General features: G+C 36.7%; 1 protein-coding gene across 1 annotated transcript; it reads left to right on the top strand.

The window, feature by feature from the left end:
• The first annotated feature begins 4,952 nt into the window (after positions 1-4,952).
• LOC108713418 (plasmalemma vesicle-associated protein) lies at positions 4,953-14,603 on the top strand. Its single transcript, XM_018256887.2, has 5 exons — positions 4,953-5,468; positions 7,524-7,596; positions 10,495-11,115; positions 12,009-12,036; positions 14,359-14,603. The coding sequence occupies exons 1-5, from the start codon at positions 5,103-5,105 to the stop codon at positions 14,363-14,365; spliced, it is 1,095 nt and encodes a 364-aa protein (XP_018112376.1). The 5' UTR covers positions 4,953-5,102; the 3' UTR covers positions 14,366-14,603.
• Positions 14,604-21,219: the final 6,616 nt, after the last annotated feature.

Here is a 21,219-nt window from a genome sequence, read left to right as displayed (position 1 = left end):
ATGGCATTCAGGTCTGAACTCAAATTTAAAACATGCCCTGGAATTTCAAGGCCCAAACAGCCCCCACCAGCCCAATAAATAGTGACTGCGTAACTTGTCGGCGTTAGATAAATAGACGATGACTGTCAATGGCAACTTACACAACCCCAAATATGTTCCAGAGGACACATATTGCCAGTCCAGGCCTGATGGCGTGCCAATATATGAAAGTCAGTTTTAAAAGTTGCTGCTTGGTTAAACCAAGAAAGCATTTTACCATTTTTCATAAAAATTCATAGAGAATTCTGTGCACATTTTTGCACTTTACTATCTGATTTATGTATGTATATATATACAGTATATATGTGTAGCTATTAAATAAGATTTTATGCGGCATCTAGAAAAAAAATATTACAGGAATATGCAAACTGAAGCACTTTTTTTAGCTTTAACGTGTCATTACAGAATCTACAGCTCCACATGCCTTAGAGGGTCAGGATCACTATTTTAGAGAGTTCAATTGCACTTGCTAGAATATGAGAAAATAATTTCTGGCTAAAAAGTGGAAATTCATCTTATAAAGTTACAAGGGGTGGCAAATTGATGTTCTCAACTTGCCTAATGGTAGAAATGGCATTTAGTGGGGCTACAGAAACTCTCCCCTATTTTTTCCTTAGGGAACTAACACCTGCAGGTGCATTCCATCCTTTCCATTGGTGGAGCTACAGGGGTTGCAACTACAAATGGGCCCAGGGGGAGCCCACAAAAATAGGCAGCACCTAACACCTTACCAGAAGTATTGGTGGATAATGGGGTGGGATCAAATAAATGTGTGTTCAGTGGGGTCAGAGGTGTTGCATTAAGGAGGGGGTCTTAATTCAATTTTGCATCAGGGCCCATTGATTCCTAGTTAATGAGGGAATCCAGATTGTATGGATTTCATTTACAGTACCACGTTTTCACAGCCTTTAGTGTTTCTGTTAAACAACTTCAATGGGCAAATTAATAGGATTTTAGTATATGGCCTGTTAAATGTTCCATGTGCTTACTGTCTTGCACAGTGCCTATACTTTGGTTTCTAATGACATCTAGTGGTAAATAAGCAAATAAAACTATCATTTCTTATGTCCTGGAACATTTCTGGGAGATTGTATCACTTTAGTGATGTAGGACAGTGGTATCCAGGATTTCTAACTTATATACATAATTTGCCTAATAGATTTGTGCAGTTTGCGCAAACTCTCACTCCTTGACTGCAACCATTTTTAGCATTTTAGCAAACAAACTTACACCTCTCTGCCCACAGACCTACAGTCATATGAAAATGTTTGGGAACCCCTCTTAATTCTTTGGAGTTTTGTTTATCATTGGCTGAGCTTTCAAAGTAGCAACTTCCTATTAATATATAACATGCCTTATGGAAGCAGTAGTATTTCAGCAGTGACATAACGTTTATTGAATTAACAGAAAATATGCAATATGCATCATAACAAAATTAGACAGGTGCATACATTTATGCACCGCAACAAAGATATTACATCCAGGACCGGATTTCACCGGCGGTTGCACCTAGGATGCCCGGTCCAAGCGTCTGCCTCCCGCACCACTTTATGGGGCAAATTCACTAAATGCTAACGATATCGCATATTCGCCAGTGTGACGTGATTTCGTTACTTCACCAATTTACTAACGGGTGCTGGCGTAAATTCGCTAGCGAAGTGGACCTACTCTAGCGCTATTTTGCACCCTTACGCCAGGCAAAGTTACGCTATGGCGAAGGGACGTAACTACGGTAATTCACTTGTGCATTTTACTGAACGTTACTTCTTGCGCCAGACTTGCCTTCACCACCTCAGACCAGGTGAAGTGCAATATAGTAGATAGGGCATCTTTTACTTTTTAAGGGTGATAGGCTGAAAAAGATCATACATTTTTTTGGGGTACCTTCCTTTCCCCCTACATTTCCTAACATGTGGCACATAAACTATACAGTGGGCACATGTATAGGGCAAAATAACAACTCTATTTTATTTTATGAAGCTTTCCCAGGCTTGTGTAGTGTAATGTATTTGCTGCTACATATACGTCCATTGTACTTTAACTTGGCACTGTATGCAAATTAGGCATCGCTAGCGTAACTTCGCTTTACTTGACGAATTAACGGTAGCGCAACTTCACTACCTTTCGCCTCCCTGAGCGTAACTTCGGATTTTAGTAAATTAGCGGCTCCCTGGCGAAACTTCGCCTGCAAAGTGCGGTGAAGTAAGTTGAAGTCAACGCTGGCGCAACTTCAGAGGTAAGTAAATTTGCCCCTATGGATTGTAGGCGCACCGGAGCAGTGGGGAGCTGGGCGTCCCCAGTGCTCTTCAGCAAGCGGCTGGAAGGCATGCCGCTCCTAACAACTTGCCACCCTAGGCCCGGGCCTTTGTGGCGTCGCCACAAATCTGGGCCTGATTACATCAATACTTAGTTGAGCCTCCTTTTGCAAATGTAACATCCTCTAGACATCTCCTATAGCCTTTGATTCTGGATGGCGGTATTTTTGACCATTAATCCATACAAAATCTCTCCAGTTCAGTTAAATGTGATGGCTGCCGAGCATGGACAGCCTGCTTCAAATCATCCCATAGATTTTTGATGATATTCAAGTTGGGGGACTGTGACGGCCATTCCAGAATATTGTACTTCTCCCTCTGCATAAATGCCTTTGTAGATTTCGAAGTGTGTTTAGGGTCATTGTCTTGTTGGAATATTCAACTTCAACTTTGTGACTGATGCTTGAACATTATCCTGAATAATTTGTTGATATTGGGTTGCATACATCCGACTCTCAACTTTAACAAGGGCTCTAGTCCCTGAACTAGCCACACAGCCCCACAGCATGATGGAACCTCCACCAAATTTGACAGAAGGTAGCAGGTGTTTTTCTTGGAATTCAGTGTTCTGCCATGCAAATCGCTTTTTGTTATGACCAAATAGCTAAATTTTTGTCTCATCATTCCAAAGTACTTCTAAAATGACTGTGGCTTGTCTAAATGAGCTTTTGCATACAACAAGTGACTCTGTTTGTGGAGTGAGTGCAGAAAGGGCTTCTTTCTCATCACCCTGCCATACAGATGTTCTTTGTGCAAATTGCGCTGAATTGTAGAACGATGTACAGATACACCATCTGCAGCAATATGTTCTTGCAGGTCTTTGGAGGTGATCTTTGGGTTGTCTGTAACCATTCTCACAATCCTCTGCATATGCCGCTCCTGTATTTTTCTTGGCCTGCCAGACCTGTGTTTTACAGCAACTGTGCCTGTGGCCTTGAATTTCCTGATTACATTCCTTACAGTTGAAACTGACAGTTTAAACCTCTGAGATAGTTTTTTTGTAGCCTTCACCTAAACCATGATAATGAACATGCTTGGTTTTCAGATCTTTTGCGAGTTGCTTTGAGGATCCCATGTTGTCACTCTTCAGAGGAGAGTCAAACAGAAACACAACTTGCAATTGGCCACCATATTGTAAATACTGTACCTTTTCTCATGATTGGACAAACCTGCCTATGAAGTTCAAGGCTTAACAAGCTAATCCAACCAATTTGGTGTTGCCAGTAATCAGCATTGATCAGTTACATGCATTCAAATTAGCAAAATTACAAGGGTACCCAAATTTTTGTACAACCAGTTTTTGACATTTGATTTAATTTTATACAACTGAATACTGTTTCACTAAAAATCTTTGTTCAGAAAACACCCCAGTACTCAGATGTTCCTGGGAAATGAAAGACATACCACTGTTATCTTTTTTGTTGAAAGTCGAGTAAATTATTATGCAGGCTGAGAGGGGTTCCCAAACTTTTTCATATGACTGTATACTCTACAGAGGGCTGTTTGATAAAAGGTGCAGGATTTACATGTGATAAAAGACACTAAGGGGCAGATTTATCAAAAGTCGAATATTAGATTTTTTTTCAATTTGAATGAACTCGAATGAGGATATGTAAAATGCAAGCTTCACTGTATGTATCCAGCTGTAAATAGAACACTAGAGGGAATAACATTCTACAAACCACTGGCTAGTAATTGTGCTAAGAAAGTAGAAAATACCAAGTGCTGTCCTGGCAAACAAGGAGTTTGTATCACTAATAGAATGGCAATGTTATACATGTACAACAGTTACTACTTTTATATATTTATAGAAAAGCTGTTTTAGGTTTGTGTGGAAACCAAAATATGGATATAAGTAATTTGTGTAAAATGTTTTCTACCTTGCCCCCCCCCGAAAAACTTTCTGCAGACGCCCATACTGGTGCCACTTCAGCAGTTTGTGTGAGATGTGAACAGGTGAACTATATGGGCAGTTTCAGTCTGGGTCTCAGGTGTGAACAGTACAGGGATTAAGGGGTGTGAACAATAGAGGTGTGACAGGTGTGAACAATGCAGAGGTTTATAGTCTGAATTTGAGGTGTACGTAAATAATGCAGGGGCCAGTTAATCTCTGTAGTGATAACTTTTAAAATTTACACAAGGTAAACAGTCACAGCAGGCAGACTTTGATGTGGGGGGCCACACAATGGGTGGGGTGCGGGTGGATGTGGCACACGGGCTCCCAGTTGGAAACCACTGCAGTAAGTGATAATTAAAAAGAAACTAAAATCTTCAAATGCATTGTCTGCAGTTATAAACCAGATACGTTTCGTAATTAGTAAAGTAGAGAAGGAGTATTAGGATGAGGGTTGTTTCTGTTCCAGAGCGTAAAAATGTGTCTTGTCCATTAAAATTATAACAATAGGTCTTATCTCAGTGTGGGTTGTTATGATACAGTAAAGGATGTCAAGGCATCCTGAGTAGCAGGAAGGAGCCGAGGTCTGAAAATGTTTAAAGGAACTAATATAAACAGACCAACAGAGGATTTAACATGGCAGACCCCACCCAGTCTGTCAGGCCCCCACTAAATAAACATGATTAACGTTGTCTTAAAGATAAGCAGCTGGCTTGTTGTTACTTGTTGAGTGCCAGGACAAGAGTTTTTCACAGATAAGGACCTCGTTTTCAGAGTTCCATATTCAGTTTTGGCAGAGGGCAGAAGAAGAGCAAGACAGTGGCAAAGAGTTTTTGACATTTGATGGTTACACCATGGATGGCAGCTATGCAATGGCCAAATTTGGACTAGAATCCAAAGACATGCTCAAGTCTAACCAGAAGAGCTGCTGGTATTATTTTAAATACTTTTTTCTTTTCACGTCTCTAATTCAATTCCTTATAATCCTTGGGCTGGTGCTTTTCATGATCTATGGCAATACTAATGAGGGAACAGAGACAAGGTTAAAGACTTTGGAGGTTCTCTACCAGGGACAGATACTTGACCACAAGAGTCTGCAGAGCAAACATGACAAAGTTAATATTAAGCTCAACATTACCACAAAGGAGAGGGATGGTTTCAAGACTGAGCTGCTAGATTCGAAAGTCAAGGTGGAAAATTTAACAAGGATGAATACAATGGTGAGTACATCTGCTGAACAGATGATGGTATGTGTTTTGTCTATGTATTTATTGTATATAATGCAATAATAAATCATTTGGTAGAAGCTTGTAAAACTTTGACACAATATATATATCACAGGTTTTCCCAAAAGGTATAAAAATCAAGTGTTGATTTCTAAACAAGCCTCTGACCTATTAATGAAATGCAGAGTTTGCAAATTCAGACTTTGATTTCAAGCATGATTGCCTTCAATTGGAGCAGGTATTACTGAAAGATATTGGAACCATCTCACAGGCTTTTTTTCCCTGGGCAATATCTTGCATTGTGTTCTGCCAAAATGCACTAATACATCTATCTATTTTCTTCTACAAGGGTAATCTCTTTTTTATATTGGTGTTAAGTAGTAGGAATTTGAGATGCATATATTATCTAATCTATACAGTGTAACATGAATACTTTTGAGGTAAATCTCACAAATGCACCAGATGCATCAATGTCTACATCTAGGGGTTCAATTGTTGGTCATTTTTTGTCCTATATATGTATACATATATATTTTCCTCTGTATAGTTGCTATATGCCAACATCAAGATTTATATTTAATTAAATGTGTTCTACTAAAAGAAATCTCAGTTTAAAACTTACATGTGCAGGTATGAGATCCCTATCCGATAACCGAAAAGCCAGAAATTATCCAAAAAAGCTCCCAATTATTGCATTTAGCAAATACTTCTATTTTTTAAATGATTTGGGGTTTTTTTCAGCAGACAGTACAGAAAATGCACATTAATCAACATTAGCCCTGAAAGTAAAAACAGTCCTCTTTTTTTTACATTTGATTATGTTGTAGAATTGTGGTCTCATTTTCTTATAAACCAGCAAGGTTGTTATGTGAAAAAGATTAACTGAAAAGAAACAGTCCTACAGATCAACTGATCTTGTGTAAGGATTATATGACTCTAGTTATGGCTCTGCAGTATATAGAGTCATATAATCCAGGGCCATAGCTAAAATCATATAATCCAGGGCCCTAGCTAGAATGGTATAATTCAGATTCATAGCTAGAGTCATATAATCCAGGGACACAGCTAGAGCCGTAAAATCCAGGGCCATAGCTAGGGTCATATATTCTAGGGCCATATTGAGAGTTCTATAATCCAGAGCCATATCTAGAGTCATATAACCCAGGGCCATTGCTATAGTCATATAATCCAGAGCCATAGCTAGAGTTATATAATCCAGAGCCATATCTTGAGTCATATAATCCAGGGTCATAACTAGAGTCATATAATCCAGAGCCATGGCTAGAGTCATATAATCCAGAGCCATTGCTAGAGTCATATAATCCAGGGCCATAACTAGAGTGATATAATCCAGATCTTTAGCTGGAGTCATATATTCCAGAGCCATAGCTAGCATCATATAATTCAGGACCATATCTAGAGTCATATAATTCAGGGCCATAGCTAGAGTTGTATAATCCAGAGCCACAACAAGAGTAATATAATCCAGGAGTGATTTTAGAAGTCAGCACTTGATTTTATGGATTTTGACTACAACCAGGGTAAAATGTGTTTAGATTAAAATTGTGGACATAACATTTTTTGAAATAAGTAGGTGATAATGTACCAAATTTTGCAGAGTTCCAGGGGCTTCTAATGAATACCCCTGTTTGTATGCATGTGCCCCAGCTCTGTATATTTCCTAAGGAGCAATTAAAATAGAGGGATGGAGAACAGAGGAGTCTATTCACTTAAGGTCGATAAAGCATTTGATAAATTAACAATCCTGCTGCTGGCTTTATTTTTTGTATAAATTGCACTTAATTGAGTATCCATTTAAAATAAGATATATTTCTCAGCAGAACGAGGAGTTGGGGAAATACAGTACAGGGGTAGGATTGAGTTTTAATTGTGTTTTATTTGCATATTTAATCATGTTATTTGTTTGAAAAGACTTTGGGGGGAGTTGTATTTTCCACAAAATTTTTTTAATTTTCGAGGCTATTTTTAAGTCAAAAATCAATTTTTCACTGCAACAAGTGGAGCTCATAATTCCTTCTGTTTCCACAGTTCAACAGACTACTTAAAGAAAAGGACAAAGAATGTGAAATGAAACTATCCCTGTTAATCAAAAAATTCCAAGGTGAGAAATCTTCAAAAACACAGTCATCCCGAAGGGCAGAGACAAACGCTGCGATTCGGGGAGATATCAACCGGCGACAGATCTCCTCTTCTTCCACTTTGGGCGACTTCTGAAAGCGAAGCGATTCGGGTGCCATCCCGCCAGTGATTTACATTCTAGCCGACAGGAAGGCAGGGGAGGCAGTTCGGGGAGATTAGTCGTCCGGAGGAAGAGGAGATTTGTTGCCGGGCCACTAATCTCCCCAGATTGTAGTATGTGTCTCTGGCCAAAAACCATATGCTTTTTACAGGGGGTGGTAAAAGCAGTAGAACTAGTACCATATATATATATATATATATATATATATAGCAAATTTGAGTACAGTGCACACGGATAACCGAAAAAAGCAATGCCTGTGTGCTGGTTACATGTGTCAATAGTCATAGGCAAGAGAGAAAAACCGCACCAACAGGTCTTTATACAAAAATAGAAAACCTTTTATTCAACGTTTCGGCTCAAACCGCTGGAGCCGTCTTCAGGAAGACGGCTCCAGCGGTTTGAGCCGAAACGTTGAATAAAAGGTTTTCTATTTTTGTATAAAGACCTGTTGGTGCGGTTTTTCTCTCTTGCCTATATATATATATATATATATATATATATATATATATATATATATATATATATATATATATATATATAGTGAATAAAGTACCCCCTCTTGTAAAATATAAGGATATTATAAGTTACCGAGGAGTTTCATGACCATATAAAAACACGAGGCCGAAGGCCGAGTGTTTTTATACAGGTCATGAAATTCCGAGGTAACTTCTAATATCCTCATATTTTACAACTGGGGGTACTTTATTTATTATAATACACAAATTTTAGTGAGTCATGTGACAGAAATTACATCAGAACTCACCGTTTATAACTGATGACATCAGAACTCACCGTTTATAAGGATATAATTTACAAGATATTCATGGCTTTTGTGTATTATATATATATATATATTTCCGAATGACATGATGGTTGTCTCCCATAGACTCCATTTTATACACATAATGCAAATTATTTATAATGATTTCCTTTTTCTCTGTAATAATAAAACAGTACCTTGTACTTGATCCCAACTAAGATATAATTAATCCTGTTTTTTTAGTAGACTTAGGGGCCCATTCACTAAGCTCGAGTGAAGGATTCGAATGAAAAAAATTCGAATTTCGAAGTATTTTTTGGGTACTTCGACCATCGAATTGGTTAAATTCGTTCGAATACGAACGAAATCGAACGAATCGAATGAAAAATCGTTCGACTATTCGACCATTCGATAGTCGAAGTACTTTCCCTTTAAAAAAAACTTCGACCCCCTACTTCGGCAGATAAAACCTACCGAAGTCAATGTTAGCCTATGGGGAAGGTCCCCATAGGTTTGCTAACCTTTTTTTGATCGAAGGATTTTCCTTCGATCGTTGGATTAAAATCCTTCGAATCGTTCGATTCGAAGGATTTAATCGTTCGATCGAACGAAAAATCCTTCGATCGATCGAACGAACGTTTAGCGCTAAATCCTTCGACTTCGATATTCGAAGTCGAAGGATTTCAATTCGAGGGTCGAATTTCGATGTATTTTTAACTTCGAAATTCGACCCTTAGTGAATCTGCCCCTTAAAGTATGAGAATTTAAATTACAGAAAGATCCATTATCTGGAAAAACTAAGGTCCTGAGCATTCTGTATAACAGGTCCCATACCTGTACTGTTTCTATATGATACTGTTTAAATATATCTATATTTATATATATATATTTATATATATATATATATATATAAACATACACACACACATTTATCGCTATATCCAATAAATAGATGCACATAAACGTGTGTAAATTTTATTTCTGATGTGAAACACATTGGGGCATATTTATCAAAGGTCGAAGGTCGAAGTTAAAAAAACTTCGAACTTCGAATTCAAAAAGACCAATTGAATGGAGGTCGAAGTTTTTTGGGGTCGAAGTGGGCCGAATTCAGCCTACTTTGAATCGTACGATCGTACTTCGATTCAAAGTTTTTTAACTTCGACCTTTGATCTCCCAAACTCCATACATACAGGTTGTAGGAGGTCCCCCATAGGCTAAAACAGCACTTCGGCAGCTTTTAGGTGGCGAATAGTCAAAGTCGAAGCTTTAAAGAGACAGTAATTCAAAAACATTCGACCTTCGAATTTTGAAGTTTTTTCAAACGTCCCTAGTCGAAGTACACAAAAATAGCTCGAAATTCGAAGTTCACCTCGACCTTTGATAAATCTGCCCCATCATGTTGATCTGGCTACAGGCCTGGCACAAGCCAAAACAAACCAGAGAGCATCACTATTATAAAAAAAAAAAAGGCCTATGACAAATTTCACCTTATAACAGCATGTCAGCAATTGACGAACACTCTGCACTACTCTGAGGTGAGAGCAACAAATACTGTACCATAATCTCACATATTTATCAAAGAGCGAAATTAGAGATTACCACATTCCACTAGTTTGATATTCCGACACTCTCCATTCATCTCTATGGAATTTTTAAAAGAGTATTTATCAATGGGTGAAAGTTCACCCTTTGATAAATATGTCTTTAAGGATGCTATAGAAATCAATGGAAAGTGGCAGAATTTCACTCTAGAGGACTGTGGTAATCTCTAACTTCACTCTTTGATAAATATACTCCAGAGTGTGCAAAAAAGCACTTTTCTACCAATAGTCAGCATATGTGTTTTTTAAAATTAGTGCTCCAATAATGTGTGTTGTTTCATGTGTAGGTAACACAGATGCATAAGTGTGGGTCTAGTGAAAAGGACAATACAGTCCCTTTAGTAGATTTTCCGATTTAATCTAATACTATGTTTTATACCAATTTGTCTCCTGTAGCTGACATAAAAATCATCGAGGATGAGAAGAAACGCCTTGAAATGGATCTAGTGGTTTGTAGAGCAGGGTGCTCTGGGACAAACCCAAATCCTCCAAATTGTCCCCCCATCCAAAATCCAAAATGCATCACCCTCCCAAACAGGAGGCTTTGCTCAGCCTATGAAATTGACAAGTTTACAAGCACGTGCATATCAATCGACGAAAAGTTCAATGTCGAGCTCCAGCGCCTTCAGCGCAATTTTGAGTTGGCCATCGCAAGGAATGTGCCTGGCACAATAGTGACCAGCTATGAATCTAGAATTCAGCTTGATAATATTCTTAATAGCTGTAGGCCTTTGCCTGTTGAGGTTGCAAACTATATAAACACATCTCTAGCTAATATAAAGCATACCATTGTCACTAATGTTGAGCTTATGGGTGGCAAGGCAGAGACTGAAGCATCCCTTAACAGGTGTTTGGAAGATTTCAGAAATGTGATGAGTCTGCAAACCACATGCACCAAAGAGAAGGATGAACTTAGAAAAGATATGGAAAAGTTGAGACTGACAGCAGATAGTGATCTTAACAGGAGCAATAAACAGTTGCTGGCAAAGATGGAAGAATTGGATAGATGCAAGAAAGGTAACCAGTTACATGGATTATGATTCTTTGATATTTTTTGTTCTATGCACAGAACAACCCTGCTCTTAAAGCAATATTATCGTCCCACACGTTTCCTTTTTTAACTATGGTTACTTATATTTTAGGCACTTGTGGGATGGGTCATTTCTGCCACTAAATACATGCATGTCGTAATAATATATACATTTATAATAGTACATACTTTGTAACTATTGCTTTGATGCATAATGCCCACTTTGGTGGAGAAGGAATAATGGTTTGGGGCAGTTTTTGTTTGGGCTAGGAACCCCAATACTATTAAAAGTAAACACGTACCATACAGCATAAATAACATGTTTAACAATTCTGTGCTTCCTACTGTACTTTGTGGCAATAGTACAGTGGGAAACAATTTGGAGTCCCATAGACCTGTATTGCAATAAGTATCCCACAAAGTGAAAAACTTTTCACTGAATTTAGAACAGCTTTGTAAATTTATGGCTGATAAGATAGCTTGGTTTGCCCGATCAAAGCTGGAGAATACTTTTTGGGGAGTAAAAATGAAAAATGTTTCAAGGTCAAATAATTTGACATTTAAAAATTATAAACCAAAAGGAGATGAGAATTAAGGTGGCCATAGACGCACAATGTAGGCAGAAGACTTGGATATCGGTCGGCTCGTTGATCAGGCAGGTCTGAAAATTTTAAAGGCACCTAAATATTTGTCAGTGTTACTGCTGAATCATCAGATACAGGTAGAATTCTACTGTTTCTACCTGTATATCTGACATGTCTGTATTGAAAACAACCGCTATTAAGATTGTAATTGTATACTTTACACTGCAGAGCTATACAACTGTTTGCAATAAACTGGACTGTTGCAGAATTCTAATAAATTGTCTCTTCTTCTGCAGAGCAAATTCCAAGATCATTCAGTCCAACGTAAGTTGAGCTGTAAAAAGCATTTGCCTTTTCTTTTTATATTGCACTGCTTAGTTTAAAAATTTAAATTTTTGAATGGGTAATCAATATATTCAGTGGCACTATATTTCAGTGTGGTAATCATAATTATAATAAAGTTTACATATAATGTTCAGGCCAAAGAGGGGCTTATACAGCAATGTTTGTATATGAGACACTGATGGATGTAGTGGCTTACACAATGCTATAAACTCTTTAACCCTCCCCTTCACCACTACACTCTTTGCAATATGACAGCAGCACTGTGCACAGTGTCTCAAATTGAATTTCAACCCTACTTATAGATATGGTATAGCTTCTATGGCCTCCCCCAGCAAAATGTCACTATCCTCACCTGATAGCTCTGCTTTAATTAATAAATATTTCAACTCATATTTTAAAAAAATAATTTTTGGTTGCATTGTAGTTTCTGTCCCCGATTTACTAGTTTGCAATGCATGAACAAACATAGGAATAAATAACAGTTTAAAGGGGATATCCAAAAGAAAATGTAATGCTAAGCTTCTTTCCAATATTCAACGGTTTTACAGTTTTGTAAATGTTATTTGTGAAAGCACTATTTGGAAGTTTATATTTTCAGCACTAGTGGCGCGGACTCCTGAATCAAGAGGAAGTCAGTTAACAGACCCGGAGAACTAAGTTCTGCTATATTGTTTCAAGTACCAGAACCCATGAACATAAAGTGCTAAACAAAGACTGCTTTCAGTAGCATTTACTTTAAAACTCATTTAATGAATGTGTATTGGATAGCTGATTAGAATGAGATTTAATTTAATTTAATTATGCAATCAACTTTTTATCGGTGGAGAATCCCTTTAACACTTTGTAAGTATTTCTTAAAGAGTTTTTAAGGAATATCGGGTGTTTTGATCTGGTGAAAAAGACCAGTATTCAAGAGTCCCTTTCTGCTAGTTACTACACCAAGGGGGTTATTTATTAAACTCCAAATGCCAAAAACTCCAAAAAAATCGAATTATTAGTGGGAAAAACTTAATTTTTCAAGATTTATTATATCCCGAGGATGGAAAAATTCGGAATCTGAAAATCCAGCATCTATGGCCTACCAAGGTTGCATATAAGTCAATGGGAGAGGTCATTATCCTATTTGGAAGTTTATGTGGTCTGTGCTGGAATTAACCCAAAAATCTAAATATTTCAGACTTTTTGGGCAAAAATCCGAAAAATTCAGGCTTTTTGGTAAAAAGCCTGAAAAATTCTAATGATTCGGGAAAAAACTAAAAAAAAATTGTATGATTCTGATTTTCGCTCTGTTTTTTTCGTATTTGTCCCCGATCCGATTAAATCATGATTTTTTTTATAATAAATAAGGTCCAATTGGGGATTCTAGTTTGGTCTAATTTTTTAATTACAATAATCAGAACAATTCTGATTTAGATAAATATGGGCTCCCATGTTACGTAATAAAAAGTGTTTTGGGTAATGCAAATGGAGATGTGCAGCTTATTGACCCATGTATAGCTCCAGCTGATAGGTCTGTCGGACTGAAATCTGGCTGAAAAATCATTCAAGCAAGTTTGATTTTGCCATGGGATTGGCAGCCACATCTCTTGGTCCAGATCACGTGCATAGCTCAAATTATGATTACATCATTAGCCCGATTGAATCAGCCCCATATCTCCCACCTCAAGAGTTTATCTGTGGGCATATTGGTAAAAAAAAAGTGATTATTTGGTGATACTGCCAAACAAGTGTATGTATGACCAGCCTTAGTTTGGGTTTCCTCAATTTTCATATTTCTCAACATTACCAGCCGAGACAGGGACTTTTTTTCAGTTGCTGTCTTCAACTACTGTATCTGCCTCACCCCATGGCACACCCAATGTGCCATTACCTTAAGGGAATACATTCATTATGGTTTGAAACTTTCTTTTATTTCCCTTGTGATCGATTATTTTTTGGATTTTAAGGGAAAATGAAGGCATGTTTTACCAAATCTTATTTCTTGATTTTAACAGCATAAACGATAACATCATTTTTTTAGTGAGACTAACTTTAATCAGAATTTTAAAAACCCATACCTAACTCAGATCATTTTAGGCACTAATATAGTTTTGAATAATTAAACAATATTTCAATAGGAAGTTAACCCCATTATTTCAGTTTAATGGGCATGTTAGTACTTTGTTAAACGTTGAACCCCACCAACAGTATGAAAAATCCAACCATTCCCTACAGCGAAAAGTTATTTTATCTGTATTCACTGATATATGTATATTTGACTTAAGTTGGCTTATTTTAAATAGTTCTTTATTTTTTTTATAGGGGTTAACTCAGCCACACCAAATTGCAAAGAGAAGAGTAGAGGCTGTGGACACTGAAGATTGCACTTCTTTGTTTCTACTCCTGTATTTCATATTTGATGCTGTGTCAATGTTTTTTTTGTATATACACACATATACACAGGCATGGGACCCTTATTCAGAAATCTCAGGACACTATGGGGCAGATGTATGAAGGGTCGAATATCGAGGGTTAATTAACCCTCGATATTCGACTAGGAACTAAAATCCTTCGGCTTCGAATATCGAAGTCGAAGGATTTAGCGCAAATCCTACGATCGAACGATCGAAGGATTATTCCTTCGATCAAACGATTAAATCCTTCGAATCGAACGATTCGAAGGATTTTAATCCAACGATTGAAGGAATATCCTTCGATCAAAAAAACTCAGGCAAGCCTATGGGGACCTTCCCCATAGACTAACATTGACTTCGGTAGCTTTTAGCTGCCGAAGTAGGGGGTCGAAGTTTTTTTTAAAGAGACAGTACTTCGACTATCGAATGGTCGAATAGTCGAACGATTTTTGGTTCGAATCGTTCGATTCGTAGTCGAAGGTCGAAGTAGCCCATTCGATGGTCGAAGTAGCCCAAAAAACACTTCGAAATTCGAAGTTTTTTTTAATTCGAACCCTTCACTCGAGCTTCATGAATCGGTCCCTATATATTATTCAGTGTACACTCTTATAGTGTTCTTTCCCAAACCGTTTGACAGCAAAGGGGTGCAAAAATAAAAGTCTGCAGACCTTTACTATATACAGTAGCTGTGAAGTCTTTGCATTTCCTTAAGCAGCTTAAACTATTTCTAAGACTATTTTAATAAATGAATACAAACAAAAACTGAAACAAAAGTGGCAAAACCATTTAAATACACTTCATACTAGCACTATATTAAAAAATAATTCTTGTCATTGCTTCAACAGCAGCAAACATTTAGAATTTATCATACTAAATAGGCCTAGTTAAGTAGTACTACAGGATTAATGACTGTGATACTAAATGGAGATATGTTAACTGATTCCTGTAATTACCTTGGAAAAGGCTGCAGTTCTATGAAAATTATGTCATTTCCATATTTAGATCTGTTTAACCTTCATAATTCCATTATACCTTTTGAGGCACTCAAATAGAATAGAGGCATTCACGGGGATGGTGCCTGTTCATTTATGACATATGGACAGTCACAGGAATTAAGTGAACCCAGCAGATTAAATTTTTAACAAATCAGAACTAAACATACTTTTGGTAAAAACTACAACTAAATACCATTCAGTACTACTGCTGAAAGAACACACATGACCAGTTTGTCTGTAAAGCTATATCCCTAACTATATCCCTTGTAAACTGGTTTTGGATTACATAAACAAAGGCAAATTAAAACCTATAATATAGTGAATAAAGTACCCCCTCTTGTAAAATATAAGGATATTAGAAGTTACCGAGGAGTTTCATGACCATATAAAAACACGAGGCCGAAGGCCGAGTGTTTTTATACAGGTCATGGAACTCCGAGGTAACTTCTAATATCCTCATATTTTACAACTGGGGGTACTTTATTTATTATAATACACAAATTTCAGTGAGTCATGTGACAGAAATGACATCAGAACTCACCGTTTATAACTGATGACATCAGAACTCACCGTTTATAAGGATATAATTTACAGGATATTCATGGTTTTTGTGTATTATATATAAATGCATAATTCTATATTATCATCTTAAAAAAAGACAACATATATAAATCAACAGAATTTTAAAAAATCTAAAAACATAAAAGAAAAAAATGGCATTTCCCATGATTTCTGGTTATTAGAAACACAACTTACAATCAGCAGTTGCAATGGCAATATACTGTAAATAAATCTTGAGCAGCAACAGCTGCATTTTTTGGCTGTTTGTGGCAAAGGCCTTAGAATAAAATGCATTCAAGATAAATATTTTCCCTCTGTTCCAGGTTCCAGACCTGGAAGGAAACGACATATATATATATATATATATATATATATATATATATATATATATATATATATATCTATATATATATATATATATATATATATATATCTATATATATATATATAGTCACATCAAACAATCAAATATTTAGAAACACTGGAGGCACTCACGGAGATAGATACGAGGATGGTTCAGAGAGAACCGAAATGTCTAGATGTTGGGGAATATTTGAAGACTGAATAAATTCACTTCTGATTATATCTGTGAGTGACTCTATAAAATATATATATATATTTATATATCTATATATATATATATCACAGTGTAAGTGCAAAGTTGTGATTGGCAAATGGATTACAGGGAATGTGCAATAGGACATGGGTTGGATATAGGATGTGTTTCAATAAAGTTGTCAATGTTTTGAAGCCAACTATTGTTTTTAGTCCAATTTAAATGTAACTATAGTTTTTTTGTTATAACTAACAGAACGCCATAAACATTTCTGTAGTAATGGTTTGCTATAATTCTGTATCGCCAAATTCATATCATAAGTCATATCATATCATATCATAATCATATTTCACTTTTATTGGCCAGCAATTAATCAGGAAATATACATTTAAAAATAAGTATATTTTTCTCTCTCTGCCATCAAGCGAAATATTGCAGTATTTAGTCACTTATTTTATCCTGTTTCCTTCCAGATATTCTCAAGCATATTAATGAAAAAGGGAAAAGTAATTTCAGCAGCAGAGATATCTATCATCAATGTTCAGTTGCAATGAAATAGTATGGCAAAACTCTGTATAAGTAAGCATGATCTAAAACTTAATATATTTACTCTATAAAGAACAAAAATGTTATTTTTGGAAACCTCAGAGTCCTTATGGACCGTGGAGATCCTTTGTGCATTACTGCATATTTGTTACATTTTTATCTCCTATCTTCTGATAGGTGTATTATACAGGAAATTGCTGTGTCTTTCCCTTGGCATGCCAGCAGTATTTTTCCTTAACAAGGCACATAACACATCCATTGTTCTTTGTGTAAATATTTCTCTGCTGTTCAGGATACTGAAAATAAATGTATGCACTAATGAAACTCAAGCTGTTTCCTTTTGTTGTTTTCTGTCACAGACTGATGTGTTAAAATGGGTGGGTGATAATTCCAGGGACAAGCCAAGAAAGAGACAGATTTGTGACCAACTGTCAAGGAATTTTCAATGCTGCTAGGCTACATCTTGTAAGGGGAAAAAAAATCTCCATTTAGAGTAAATCCAAAACGACTAAATAAAAAATTTAGGATGACTTCTTCATTTGGATCAACAACTGGGTAACCGGGAAGAAGTTGAATTGGATCTTTTAGAATAAGTATAGTACAATGCAAAGTATCCAGACACCAGTCTGCCCTATATCTCGTTCTAAACCAACAGTTGCTTCTCATGTAATGTAAGGTATTTTGAGGCCAGAGGATGTATAGTCTTCTGATATAAACAACTGGATAATTACTTTCAGTATTAATATGAAGTTAGCCCTCCATTTTTGCTATAATAGCCTTTACGCTTATGTGAAAGCTTTCACAGGTGTTCAGTTGGGAAGAGGGAGGTCAGGTGAAGTTCTTACACTCCCATCCTAGCAAACAAAATATTTACGGATCCCTCTGAGTGCCAAGAATCTTCTCTAACCAGGTAGGAAACAGAAAATTGTCACTTGAGTTTCACTATGCTGTAGTGGCAAGGTTTCTTTGACTGAAATCAGAGCCCCTAGCTCAAACCATTACAATTATACCCAGACTAATAAGGAAATTATTCCTCCTTCACCAAACTTTTCAAACTACTTTGCCTCCAGATGCAGTTTGGAACTTGGCAGTAAATGCTTCAAATGAGGATAAATGCAATATTTACTTGGTACTATGTTTTTCCTCACCTGGCAGACACTTTTCTGTGTTTGTATGTTCGCTACACATTCATGACTTTTGATTAATTTAATTACTTTACTTGTAATTGACTATATTTTTCTACTTCACAAATACCTCTGCTGGGCGGACATTTGTATGGAAAAGGTTGCAGCAACTGACTAAACTGCAGAGTCTATATTTCATCTAAACTGAAAAGGACATATCATTAATAATACTGGAAGCTATTATCCAGTTGTTTATAAAAGAAGACAATACATCCTCTGGGCTCACAATACCTAACATTTTTATAATTTGTGGTTACTGCAATTTAATACCTATGCTAGACATGGTTTTCTGCCATCTTCATCTTTCCAGGCAAAAAAGTTGACTTGGGAGTCATTTCTGTTTCGACCAGTCCTTTTTATGCTTAGCTACTTTAGGCTGTCAAAAACAATTTGGTCATGTCCTAAACAAAGTAATGGGAATATTTCATATTACCTGCATAGAAGCAAGACTAGAAACATTGAAACACGATAAAAACTTGCCTTAAATCAGTTGTGCACCCAATATGTTTTTTCCATAAATGAAGAAATTGTAATTCTAAACAAATTTCCATTATGCATTAATTGTTGAATAGTTAAAAGAATCTAGAAGACAAAGCCAAAAACGAGAGCAGAGAACAAATTTGTGTAGGATTTTATGCAGAATATATAGTGAATAAAGTATCCCCTATTGTAAAATATAGGGATATTATAAGTTACCAAGGAGTTCCATGACCATATAAAATTACGAGGCCAAATGCCGATACATACAGGTCACGGAACTCCGAGGTGACTTCTAATATCCTTATGCAACGGTGGTACTTTATTTACTATAATACACACGTTTCATGAATTGTGTGACAGAAATGACATCACTAAGCTCTGATTATAACCAATGACATCACTAAGCACCGTTTATAAGGATATAATTTACAGGATATTCATGGCTCTTGGGCATTATATTCTATATAATAAAGTTGAAGTGTCTCTGCGTCCAGTCCCTGTGTTCGTGGGATTGCGCTACTGCGCATGTGCCCCACGGACCGTCACGCCCGTTAATTTAACGGGCTTAATGTCTAGTAAGAAATAAAAGTTAATGTTTGAAGCATCGTCCTGGTTTGAACTGCCAACTGCTTATTGTGAGAGAAAATTATGTTTTCTTTTTGGACAAGCAGTATACAGTATAAATAAAAAGAAGTACAATTGCATACTTCATTATTTCCTGTACTTCTTTTTTTACACTAAAACTTTTTGCAGCCTTCTGAAAATATCCTCAGTTAAGAAGAGACTAGAGTTAATTTTCTGTCTCTTAATAAAAGGGGGCCCATTAACATAGTAGGTGGTTCACAGTGGAGGTTTAAAAACCATGTTGGGTAACCATATAGAAAGGAGAGAATATATATAATAATGCTCAATATATGAAGTTACTCCTAGTGATTGCACCAGGGACCTCTCCTCTTGCCGGTCTCTATAAGCATGGAAAATATTTTCACCTGTAAGTGCAAATTGGCACCTAGCTGGGGAATTTTAATTACCTTATAAAAGCAAGCTGTCCACCTAGCGATTCAAATGATGAATATTATTTTATTTTAGGTCCTGAGTTTGACTTTGCATCTGGACACTGTTCATTAGGAGCTTGTACTTTCTCTTCATGTCTGCATGGGTTTTCTCCCACACCACAAAAGCATACAGGCATGTTAATTGTCTCCTGGTGAAATTTCCCCTAATCTGCTATGCGCTAGAGAAGTTAGATTGCCAATGCCACTTTACCAAGGCTGATGTAAATGAGGAACAATCTCTGTACAACCCTCTGTATGTGTTTCCTAGCTAAATACATTAACATAACAACAAATACACAGAAAGAGTTATATATCACTGTCATATAGTTTTTGCAGAAGGGTTAAACAGTGAGTTTTTTCATGCTCAATCAGTGGGTGCAAAAGTAAAACAAAGGCTAAAATGTCTCTGCTCAGGTGATTCTGAAAGCCCCACAGACAAGCCAATTTGTCACAAAAACATACTGCTTAACACACAAGAACAGGACACAATTAACATTATCAGCTTAATGTCATTTCTGGTCCTTTGTACTTCAGAACTCATTGTTGATGATCTACAGGAAGGATCATACGTAATGGCTTAAACCTTTGAATTTATTTTTATAAAATATTTCTTAAGGGAATATCACTTTTCTTCCTCAATAAAATATTCCAATCTCTTACATTTATAGTTTTTAATGGTATACATCCATCTTGTTTACAGCTTTTTACCAAACTGGTACTAGGAAATGACCCTGGCTGGTGCCTAAAACAGGAAGCTCTTTGTGAGAAGGAAATGCCTTCTGAATGATATATAGGCCCTTGGAATCTCAAAGATAACTTCAGAGTTATCAATTTCCTACTTCACACACTTTATCTTACAGTGTATCCTGAATTAAGAATAAGGCATGTTAATGGAGTTAAGTTGCATTGGTCTTCAGTACCAACCAGCCTCTCCCTAAAAGCTAATATTTGAAGTTTCAAATACTGAAGGTTGAGCAGAACAAGGTCCAGAAACCTTCCTGTTTGCAGCTACCATTTTGACACAACACATGGGTGTACATCACCCATGAGTCATCAGAAGCCAATTCCCCTTCCCCTGAAGCCACAAGTCTTTTACGTCTGGCACTAATGCGTAGGTGCCATGCCAAAGGCTTACAGGCCATGGTCATGCCATCTCCAGCCTCCAGCAGAGGGGAATCTGGAAACATGTTTTAAAATGGGCCTTTTTAGTATGAATTAAATATTATAAACATTTGTTCTTTACATTACTTTTGGAGTATGTGTGATTTGTAGTCAATAAAATACTTTTCTGGCAGTAACTGCTATTTGAGTGCTCTCCTCTATACTGCAGAATTTTGAGATTACTTTTGGAGTCTTACTTTATGCTAACAAATGCATGTCAGCTGTGAGATC

Source organism: Xenopus laevis, chromosome 1L (assembly GCF_017654675.1).
Source record: "Xenopus laevis strain J_2021 chromosome 1L, Xenopus_laevis_v10.1, whole genome shotgun sequence".
Taxonomy (NCBI): domain Eukaryota; kingdom Metazoa; phylum Chordata; class Amphibia; order Anura; family Pipidae; genus Xenopus; species Xenopus laevis.
This window is presented reverse-complemented; position numbering and strand designations above follow the sequence as displayed.

Excerpts from the sequence above, each read along its gene's own strand:
- LOC108713418 (XM_018256887.2), top strand. The coding sequence starts at position 5,103 with ATGGATGGCAGCTATGCAATGGCCAAATTTGGACTAGAATCCAAAGAC. Across the intron at positions 5,469-7,523 it reads TAACAAGGATGAATACAATG|TTCAACAGACTACTTAAAGA; the intron begins GTGAGTACATCT and ends CTGTTTCCACAG. Across the intron at positions 7,597-10,494 it reads GTTAATCAAAAAATTCCAAG|CTGACATAAAAATCATCGAG; the intron begins GTGAGAAATCTT and ends TGTCTCCTGTAG.